Raw genomic sequence first — 11,058 nt, 5'->3', positions numbered from 1 at the left:
TGTTTTGAGTCAACTTCCCAGTGGGCTTTGAACAGTGGGGGGGGGGGGGCACCTGGCTCATGCCTGGGAGGCAGCCTGGTTCCAAATTGAATGCAATCAACTTTCAACCGATGCCAAATGCCTTCATGGGTGCCCGAGACAGATTCATCGAACCCCCTCAGTGTCTGATATACCACGGCTTTCAGCCAATCAGCATCCAGGACCCAAACTACCTGGTTCATAATTAAGCAATAAGGCCTGAGGAGGTGTGTTATAAGGTCAATATACCACGGCTAAGGTTGTTCATTAGCCTGTTCTTAATAAAGACGCACCGCGGAGTGCCTGGGATACAGCCCTCAGCCATGGTATGTATATTGGCCATATATCACAACCCCCCCCCCCCCCGTGGTGCCTTATTGGTATTATAAACTGATTAACAACGTATGCTGAACTTTGAGGCAGAAGGAACCCTCAAAGGGCAGCCCAGCGCGCCATCCACTGTGACACAAAAGCATGTTCAAGTGGCTGAGTCCATATCCGCGCTTATAAACCAGGGTCCCTACACTTATAAACCAGGGTCCCTACACTTATAAACCAGGGTCCCTACACTTATAAACCAGGGTCCCTACACTTATAAACCAGGGTCCCTACACTTATAAACCAGGGTCCCTACACTTATAAACCAGGGTCCCTACACTTATAAACCAGGGTCCCTACACTTATAAACCAGGGTCCCTACACTTATAAACCAGGGTCCCTACACTTATAAACCAGGGTCCCTACACTTATAAACCAGGGTCCCTACACTTATAAACCAGGGTCCCTACACTTATAAACCAGGGTCCCTACACAACTCCCTCCATTAAAAGAGCGCGTCCTCGAGGATGGTCAGATCACGTCCGACAACAACAACAACACAGAGAGAGAGTGTGGTTCGTCGAACCCTCAACCTTCTGTCCCGAAGCACACTAACGTCGACAATGCAACATTAGCATGCTCATGGGCGGCAGGTAGCTTAGTGGTTAAGAGCGTAGTGCCAGTAAACGAAAGGTCGCTGGTTCTAATCCCCGAGCCGACTAGGTGAAAAATCTGTCGATGTGCCCTCGAGCAAGGCACTTAATCCTAAATGCTCATGTAAATCGCTCTGGATAAGATCGTCTGCTAAATGACTAAAATGTAAATGTGACACAGTGGATGGTGCACTGGGCTTCGGGCCAGAAAGCTGAGGGTTCGAGTAGCACTCCACTGTCTGTTTCATTACAATGGTCTTAAAAATGATTGAAAACAAACATTAGTTTTTTTGGTCTTCCTTTAAGGTTAGGAGGGTGGTTAAGGTTAAAATGCCATTTTAAGAAGAGACATTTTATAAATAGTCGCGGTTTATGACTTTGTGGCCTGGCTGCGGTAACTATAGTAAATCCCTCCAGACTAGACAGACCAGCCTGGTCTCTCAGACTAGACGTAACATAGTACATGGAAATCCGGAATACTCAATTTACTATGATATGTTCCGTTTGGTAGGGTTGCATAGGACAAAGTTTACTTAGGGTTAGGGTTAACCCAAATGTTGCCAGACAACTTGAGCGTTTCAGCAACTTTAACGACTTTTGACCTACTTTGCATGTTAGCTAAAGGCATCAGCACCCTTCAGTTCGGCTGGCGCCGAGGCGAACCTAAGGAGCGTGCTCACATACTTGCTTCAAAAACGAGAATAAAAGCGGCAATAGCACGGTCTCTCGTTGAAGGACAACACACTTAATAGAAGAATCCCTGCTGTTGGCCAGTCACCCACGAAGGGGAGCAGACTTCGGCTCGCCTGCTGAAAAATGTTGTGTGCCCGAACAGCCGCAAAACTAACCAAAGTTCAAAACGAACAAAAGCGTCTTCATAATATATGCAGGAAGTCTACAGAACTGTTTCGGCTGGGAAGCATTAACTTTAACCCTTTAAGTGAACCCTTCCCCTGACCTAGTTAAGGTCTGCCACAACACATTGGAATTCGTAACATATCATATGAAATGGATGATGGACATCCACAAATTAATACATCCCCATACTAAATGGAGTGTCTCGGATTTACATAAAGAATCATATGAAATGCTCTGAGTCACTGAGACAGGCATGTGGAGATGTCAGAGGACCCGCCTGTGCAATGAACGCCAATGCCTCGGGTAGGCGAAGCACACTCTAGACAACCCCTGAACAGTCTATCCTTATAGTTTATCCACCAGTGAATCTCAGCATTTTGCGACAACCCGTTAACAGTCTATCCTTATAGTTTATCCACCAGTGAATCTCAGCATTTTGCGACAACCCGTGAACAGTCTATCCTTATAGTTTATCCACCAGTGAATCTCAGCATTTTGCGACAACCCGTGAACAGTCTATCCTTATAGTTTATACACCAGTGAATCTCAGCATTTTGCGACAACCCGTGAACAGTCTATCCTTATAGTTTATACACCAGTGAATCTCAGCATTTTGCGACAACCAGTGAACAGTCTATCCTTATAGTTTATACACCAGTGAGTCTCAGCGTTGGCCAGCCTGAGTGACTGTAGGACTTCCGTGTCATTACAAACACAGACGATATCTGCTTCTTTTAACTAACTGCCGCTGTTTAGCAACCCCAGCTACTCCCTAACGTCGGCGATTCAGCCCGGAAACCAAATATAAATCAGTTTTGTGCCTTTTTTTAACTGCCATGGAATCAACATCTAACAACTACGAGCGGAACTGTGTTCTGTGTTGTCAGGAGCTCGACATCTTTGCCCTGGGAAAATGCGATCACCCGGTGTGCTACCGCTGCTCTACCAAAATGAGGGTGCTGTGCGACCAGAAGTACTGCGCCGTCTGCCGGGAGGAGCTCGACAAGGTACGGCGTCCCGACTACTCTGGCGCCGGGGATGCGCCGTGACAGTACAGGCCGTGATGTCTGGCCAGCTTGCTAGCCAGCTACGTTTCTAGAATCTCACTCACTCACTGACTGACTAACTAGCTAGTCATCGGTTTTTATTTAGCTAGATAACTGTTCGTGAAAGTTAAGACATTATATTTGTAGTTTGTAAGTGGTAATAGGCAGACTGGCTACCCCCCCCACCCACTCAGTTAAATTACCTAGCTAGCTAACGCGTTAACGACTAACGTTAGCTTGAGTGTTATCACAAATAGAACAATGAGGTTAGTTATAAAATAAAAGTGTTATTGTCACCAGGTAACTAATAAGTATGTAACAGTTGCGATAAGGCCATGTAAGGTCACATATGTGTCTTATGAGGGAGCTGTCATGATGGGGTGGTGGTTATGTAATGCCAGTTTCTAATTTACTAGCGGCGACGGGACAGTCACCCCCCTCCCTGGACCTAGCCACCGATTATATTGACCAGGGCCCGGTTTCCCGATAGCGATGGAATTTTGGTTTGAGTATTTTAACTATCCATCTGTCCTACAACGGCCGAAGATGTTACATGCCGTTTCCCCAAAACACCACGCAGAGAGAGCGGTCGTCATGCCGTTTCCCCCAAAACACCACGCAGAGAGAGCGGTCGTCATGCCGTTTCCCCCAAACACCACGCAGAGAGAGCGGTCGTCATGCCGTTTCCCCCAAAACACCACGCAGAGAGAGCGGTCGTCATGCCGTTTCCCCCAAACACCACGCAGAGAGAGCGGTCGTCATGCCGTTTCCCCCAAACACCACGCAGAGAGAGCGGTCGTCATGCCGTTTCCCCAAAACACCACGCAGAGAGAGCGGTCGTCATGCCGTTTCCCCCAAACACCACGCAGAGAGAGCGGTCGTCATGCCGTTTCCCCAAAACACCACGCAGAGAGAGCGGTCGTCATGCCGTTTCCCCAAAACACCACGCAGAGAGAGCGGTCGTCATGCCGTTTCCCCCAAACACCACGCAGAGAGAGCGGTCGTCATGCCGTTTCCCCAAAACACCACGCAGAGAGAGCGGTCGTCATGCCGTTTCCCCAAAACACCACGCAGAGAGAGCGGTCGTCATGCCGTTTCCCCAAAACACCACGCAGAGAGAGCGGTCGTCATGCCGTTTCCCCAAAACACCACGCAGAGAGAGCGGTCGTCATGCCGTTTCCCCCAAACACCACGCAGAGAGAGCGGTCGTCATGCCGTTTCCCCAAAACACCACGCAGAGAGAGTGGTCGTCATGCCGTTTCCCCCAAACACCACGCAGAGAGAGCGGTCGTCATGCCGTTTCCCCCAAACACCACGCAGAGAGAGCGGTCGTCATGCCGTTTCCCCAAAACACCACGCAGAGAGAGCGGTCGTCATGCCGTTTCCCCCAAACACCACGCAGAGAGAGCGGTCGTCATGCCGTTTCCCCAAAACACCACGCAGAGAGAGCGGTCGTCATGCCGTTTCCCCAAAACACCACGCAGAGAGAGCGGTCGTCATGCCGTTTCCCCAAAACACCACGCAGAGAGAGCGGTCGTCATGCCGTTTCCCCAAAACACCACGCAGAGAGAGCGGTCGTCATGCCGTTTCCCCAAAACACCACGCAGAGAGAGCGGTCGTCAAGCCGTTTCCCCAAAACACCACGCAGAGAGAGCGGTCGTCATGCCGTTTCCCCAAAACACCACGCAGAGAGAGCGGTCGTCATGCCGTTTCCCCAAAACACCACGCAGAGAGAGCGGTCGTCATGCCGTTTCCCCCAAACACCACGCAGAGAGAGCGGTCGTCATGCCGTTTCCCCAAAACACCACGCAGAGAGAGCGGTCGTCATGCCGTTTCCCCAAAACACCACGCAGAGAGAGCGGTCGTCATGCCGTTTCCCCCAAACACCACGCAGAGAGAGCGGTCGTCATGCCGTTTCCCCCAAACACCACGCAGAGAGAGCGGTCGTCATGCCGTTTCCCCCAAACACCACGCAGAGAGAGCGGTCGTCATGCCGTTTCCCCAAAACACCACGCAGAGAGAGCGGTCGTCATGCCGTTTCCCCAAAACACCACGCAGAGAGAGCGGTCGTCATGCCGTTTCCCCCAAACACCACGCAGAGAGAGCGGTCGTCATGCCGTTTCCCCAAAACACCACGCAGAGAGAGCGGTCGTCATGCCGTTTCCCCCAAACACCACGCAGAGAGAGCGGTCGTCATGCCGTTTCCCCCAAACACCACGCAGAGAGAGCGGTCGTCATGCCGTTTCCCCAAAACACCACGCAGAGAGAGCGGTCGTCATGCCGTTTCCCCCAAACACCACGCAGAGAGAGCGGTCGTCATGCCGTTTCCCCCAAACACCACGCAGAGAGAGCGGTCGTCATGCCGTTTCCCCAAAACACCACGCAGAGAGAGCGGTCGTCATGCCGTTTCCCCAAAACACCACGCAGAGAGAGCGGTCGTCATGCCGTTTCCCCCAAACACCACGCAGAGAGAGCGGTCGTCATGCCGTTTCCCCCAAACACCACGCAGAGAGAGCGGTCGTCATGCCGTTTCCCCAAAACACCACGCAGAGAGAGCGGTCGTCATGCCGTTTCCCCAAAACACCACGCAGAGAGAGCGGTCGTCATGCCGTTTCCCCCAAACACCACGCAGAGAGAGCGGTCGTCATGCCGTTTCCCCAAAACACCACGCAGAGAGAGCGGTCGTCATGCCGTTTCCCCAAAACACCACGCAGAGAGAGCGGTCGTCATGCCGTTTCCCCCAAACACCACGCAGAGAGAGCGGTCGTCATGCCGTTTCCCCCAAACACCACGCAGAGAGAGCGGTCGTCATGCCGTTTCCCCAAAACACCACACAGAGAGAGCGGTCGTCATGCCGTTTCCCCCAAACACCACGCAGAGAGAGCGGTCGTCATGCCGTTTCCCCAAAACACCACGCAGAGAGAGCGGTCGTCATGCCGTTTCCCCAAAACACCACGCAGAGAGAGCGGTCGTCATGCCGTTTCCCCAAAACACCACGCAGAGAGAGCGGTCGTCATGCCGTTTCCCCAAAACACCACGCAGAGAGAGCGGTCGTCATGCCGTTAACCCCAAACACCACGCAGAGAGAGCGGTCGTCATGCCGTTTCCCCAAAACACCACGCAGAGAGAGCGGTCGTCATGCCGTTTCCCCCAAACACCACGCAGAGAGAGCGGTCGTTAAGTGCGTCGTTGGAGCGTGTATCGATACTGATAGATCGAAAGAAAGGGAGCGCTGCTCTAGAATCCGTTTTCTCCATTCAAATATTACCTTTAACATTTATAATAATTTCACAATACTGACGACGGATCAGCTCCTAGAGATACATTAGGTCTAATGTTTACTCAATAAAAATGCACTAAATCACTGATTTGGCACATCATTGCTCGCATGTTAGGCTCCACATGACATATATTGACAAATTACAGACAGTAGTGAAGAGTACAAGTAGCAAAATAGAAGTCAATTGATTGAACATGAACTGTATTTCAATATGCTTGAAATGGGCCGATAGCCTACTGTTTATATTTAAATGCATTCATCTCAGTTTTCATTTGTAGTAGCTTTTTATACATTGCTTGTTTGTATCAATTGCAAAGACATTGACAACTTTTGTATTAGTAGTAAACTTTGTTCTGAAGTTATCGTCGTTCACAGAGCGACTGATAAACTATGTGAATCTATGTTTAGCTTAGCTATTAGCAAGTTGGACATTTCTGAGTTTCCTAGTTCCGACTAGCACGTCAACACGGCATGACGCAGGCGTTGAGGTCAGGGCTCTGTGCAAGCCAGTCAAGTTCTTCCACACCGATCTCAACAAACCATTTCTGTACGGACCTCGCTTTGTGCACGGGTTAATTGTCATGCTGAAACAGGAAAGGGCCTTCCCCAAACTGTTTCCACCAAGTTGGAAGCACAGAATCGTCTAGAATGTATGCTGTAGCATTAAGCTTTCCCTTCACTGGAACTAAGGGGCCGAGCCCGAACCATGAAAAACAGCCCCAGACCATTATTCCTCCTCCACCAAACTTTACAGTTGGCACTATGCATTGGGGCAGGTAGCGTTCTCCTGGCATCCGCCAAACCCAGTTTAGTCCGTCGGACTGCCAGATGGTGATGCTTGATTCATCACTCCAGAGAATGCGTTTCCACTGCTCCAGAGTCCAATGGCGGCGAGCTTTACACCACTCCAGCTGACGCATGGCATTGCACATGGTGATCTTAGGCTTGTGTGGGGCTGCTCGGCCATGGAAACCCATTTTCATGAAGCTCCCGACGAACAGTTCTTGTGCTGATGTTGCTTCCAGAGGCAGTTTGGAACTCGGTAGTGAGTGTTGCAACCGAGGACAGACGATTTTTACGCGCTACGCGCTCAGTCGGTCCCGTTCTGTGAGCTTGTGTGGCCTACCACTTCGCGGCTGAGCCATTGTTGCTCCTACACGTTTCCACTTTACAATAACAGCACTTACAGTTGTCCGGGGCAGCTCTAGCAGGGCAGAAATTTGACGAACTGACTTGTGGGAAAGGTGGCATCGTATGACTGTGCCACGTCGAAAGTCACTGAGCTCTTCAGTAAGGCCATTCTTCTGCCAATGTTTGTCTATGGAGATTGCATGGCTGTGTGCTCAATTTTATGCACCTGTCAGCAACGGGTGTGGCTGAAATAGCTGAATCCACTAATTTGAAGGGGTGTCCACATACCTGTGTATATATAGTGTATCTCTATTTAACTACACTGTACATCATCTTCATGCAAGCTCATTCCGCTACTGGAGGGCAGGGTTGCCATGGTTTTGCTACTGGAGGGCAGGGTTGCCATGGTTTTGCTACTGGAGGGCAGGGTTGCCATGGTTTTGCTACTGGAGGGCAGTGTTGCCATGGTTTTGCTACTGGAGGGCAGGGTTGCCATGGTTTTGCTACTGGAGGGCAGGGTTGCCATGGTTTTGTTACTGGACGGCAGGGTTGCCATGGTTCCGCTACTGGACGGCAGGGTTGCCATGTCCGCGGTTTTCCTGAAATTTAGCTACTTTGAAATCGATGTCTTGGGTGAAAAGTTATTGGTTGCAGGTTTTTGGGCAACTCTTCTAAATTGCACTGCGGCCGTCATGGCATCTCTCAACATAAATCTATATTTCTGTTTCACTGTGACCTGCTGCTGCTGACTACCAGAGAATCAGGCCAAAGATGTTTAAAACTAACCCAAGAGACCACAGCCTGTCGTTTCCAATGGGAACAAATGAGTCATAGTGGGCAGAACAAGCAATGAGGTGGGCAGAGCCAAGCACGAGCTAGCGAGATCCTATTGGCTCGTTTTAGCATGTATTTGCATATTTCCATTAGGGAACACCTACTCTGTGACATGTGGGTGTGCAAAAACTAAATTTGCCTTTGCACTTTTTGGAAACTTTGGCAAATGATAAAGTAAACTAAACTTAGTCCACTCTGTTCGTAACTGATTTTAGTTTTGGGAACAGAAGTTTCATCGATGAGAACATTTGCAGAATGTCGGCCAAAATCCATCTCGTTCCATCTTCTCCCTCTACCGGCCACTGGGCTTCCTCTCATCACCATATTTGGTAGTGAGTGGAAACGCCAACCGGATGCTTCACATTTATACATCCAGTGAAATATCTGGCTCATTGTTCTGTCTGTGATCAGGCAGTGAGGCCAGCTGTTGCTGAGGTGAGTGGTGGGGAAGGGGATGGCCGTAGGGGCGTGTCACAGAGTTTCTAAACCCAGAAGTGCAACATCGCAAGACTTCTAAGGCACTGTATCGCACTACAGCCGCGTCGTCCTGGTTAGGGGAGGGTTTGGCTGGGGGGGGATTTCCTTGGCTCGTTGCGCTCTAGCGACTCCTTGTGGCGGGCCGGGGACCTGCAAGCTGACTTCGTCGTCAGTTGAGTGGGTTTTCCTCCAACATATTGGTGCGGCTGGCTTCCGGGTTAAGCGAGCAATGTGTTAAGAAGTAGCGCGGCTTGGCGGGTCATATTTTGGAGGATGCATGACTCGACCTTTGCCTCTCCCGAGCTCGTTGGGGAGTTGCAGCGATGAGACAAGCTCGTAACTACTAATTGGATATCATGAAATCGGGGAGGAAAAGGGGGTAAAAAAATACTTTTTATATTAAAATTTTTACATTTGTCATTTAGCAGACGCTCTTATCCAGAGCGACTTACAGTTAGTGAGTGCATACATTTTCATACTGGACCCCTGTGGGAAACGAACCCACAACCCTGGCGTTGCAAGCGCCATGCTCTACCAACTGAGCTACAGGGGACTATATGGAAGGAGTGCCTTTGATTTGACGGCCTGCGCAGTTCGGCGCGAGACGACCGTTAGACCTGATGACATGTTTCTGGGCATGAGCTTAGCTAGCCACCGTCGCCATGACATCACCTACAAGCATGATCTTGGATTTCTATTGGAGAAGCAGTTTCTTCCTGTCTTCATACTGTGCTGTCTTTGGGGAAGCAGTTTCTTCCTGTCTTCATACTGTGCTGTCTTTGGGGAAGCAGTTTCTTCCTGTCTTCATACTGTGCTGTCTTTGGGGAAGCAGTTTCTTCCTGTCTTCATACTGTGCTGTCTTTGGGGAAGCAGTTTCTTCCTGTCTTCATACTGTGCTGTCTTTGGGGAAGCAGTTTCTTCCTGTCTTCATACTGTGCTGTCTTTGGGGAAGCAGTTTCTTCCTGTCTTCATACTGTGCTGTCTTTGGGGAAGCAGTTTCTTCCTATCTTCATACTGTGCTGTCTTTGGGGAAGCAGTTTCTTCCTGTCTTCATACTGTGCTGTCTTTGGGGAAGCAGTTTCTTCCTGTCTTCATACTGTGCTGTCTTTGGAGAAGCAGTTTCTTCCTATCTTCATACTGTGCTGTCTTTGGGGAAGCAGTTTCTTCCTGTCTTCATACTGTGCTGTCTTTGGGGAAGCAGTTTCTTCCTGTCTTCATACTGTGCTGTCTTTGGGGAAGCAGTTTCTTCCTGTCTTCATACTGTGCTGTCTTTGGGGAAGCAGTTTCTTCCTGTCTTCATACTGTGCTGTCTTTGGGGAAGCAGTTTCTTCCTGTCTTCATACTGTGCTGTCTTTGGGGAAGCAGTTTCTTCCTGTCTTCATACTGTGCTGTCTTTGGGGAAGCAGTTTCTTCCTGTCTTCATACTGTGCTGTCTTTGGGGAAGCAGTTTCTTCCTGTCTTCATACTGTGCTGTCTTTGGAGAAGCAGTTTCTTCCTGTCTTCATACTGTGCTGTCTTTGGGGAAGCAGTTTCTTCCTGTCTTCATACTGTGCTGTCTTTGGGGAAGCAGTTTCTTCCTGTCTTCATACTGTGCTGTCTTTGGAGAAGCAGTTTCTTCCTGTCTTCATACTGTGCTGTCTTTGGGGAAGCAGTTTCTTCCTGTCTTCATACTGTGCTGTCTTTGGGGAAGCAGTTTCTTCCTGTCTTCATACTGTGCTGTCTTTGGAGAAGCAGTTTCTTCCTGTCTTCATACTGTGCTGTCTTTGAGGAAGCAGTTTCTTCCTGTCTTCATACTGTGCTGTCTTTGGGGAAGCAGTTTCTTCCTGTCTTCATACTGTGCTGTCTTTGGGGAAGCAGTTTCTTCCTGTCTTCATACTGTGCTGTCTTTGGGGAAGCAGTTTCTTCCTGTCTTCATACTGTGCTGTCTTTGGGGAAGCAGTTTCTTCCTGTCTTCATACTGTGCTGTCTTTGGGGAAGCAGTTTCTTCCTGTCTTCATACTGTGCTGTCTTTGGGGAAGCAGTTTCTTCCTGTCTTCATACTGTGCTGTCTTTGGGGAAGCAGTTTCTTCCTGTCTTCATACTGTGCTGTCTTTGGGGAAGCAGTTTCTTCCTGTCTTCATACTGTGCTGTCTTTGGGGAAGCAGTTTCTTCCTGTCTTCATACTGTGCTGTCTTTGGAGAAGCAGTTTCTTCCTGTCTTCGTACTGTGCTGTCTTTGGGGAAGCAGTTTCTTCCTGTCTTCATACTGTGCTGTCTTTGGGGAAGCAGTTTCTTCCTGTCTTCATACTGTGCTGTCTTTGGAGAAGCAGTTTCTTCCTGTCTTCATACTGTGCTGTCTTTGGGGAAGCAGTTTCTTCCTGTCTTCATACTGTGCTGTCTTTGGGGAAGCAGTTTCTTCCTGTCTTCATACTGTGCTGTCTTTGGAGAAGCAGTTTCTTCCTGTC

The 11,058-nt window shown here is 49.6% G+C and overlaps 1 protein-coding gene across 1 annotated transcript in view; it reads left to right on the top strand.

The window, feature by feature from the left end:
• Positions 1 to 2,530: 2,530 nt before the first annotated feature.
• LOC311115598 (E3 ubiquitin-protein ligase ZNF598-like) overlaps positions 2,531 to 11,058 on the top strand; it is a 68,323-nt gene continuing 59,795 nt past the window's right edge. Inside the window, exon 1 of the mRNA XM_084190759.1 lies at positions 2,531 to 2,854. Within this exon, the coding sequence (XP_084046885.1) occupies positions 2,684 to 2,854 (171 nt within the window). The 5' untranslated portion in view covers positions 2,531 to 2,683. The remainder of the gene's footprint in view (positions 2,855 to 11,058) is intronic.

Source organism: Coregonus lavaretus (assembly GCF_964263955.1).
Source record: "Coregonus lavaretus genome assembly, contig: HAP1_SCAFFOLD_145, whole genome shotgun sequence".
NCBI classification, from domain to species: Eukaryota; Metazoa; Chordata; class Actinopteri; order Salmoniformes; family Salmonidae; genus Coregonus; species Coregonus lavaretus.
This window is presented reverse-complemented; position numbering and strand designations above follow the sequence as displayed.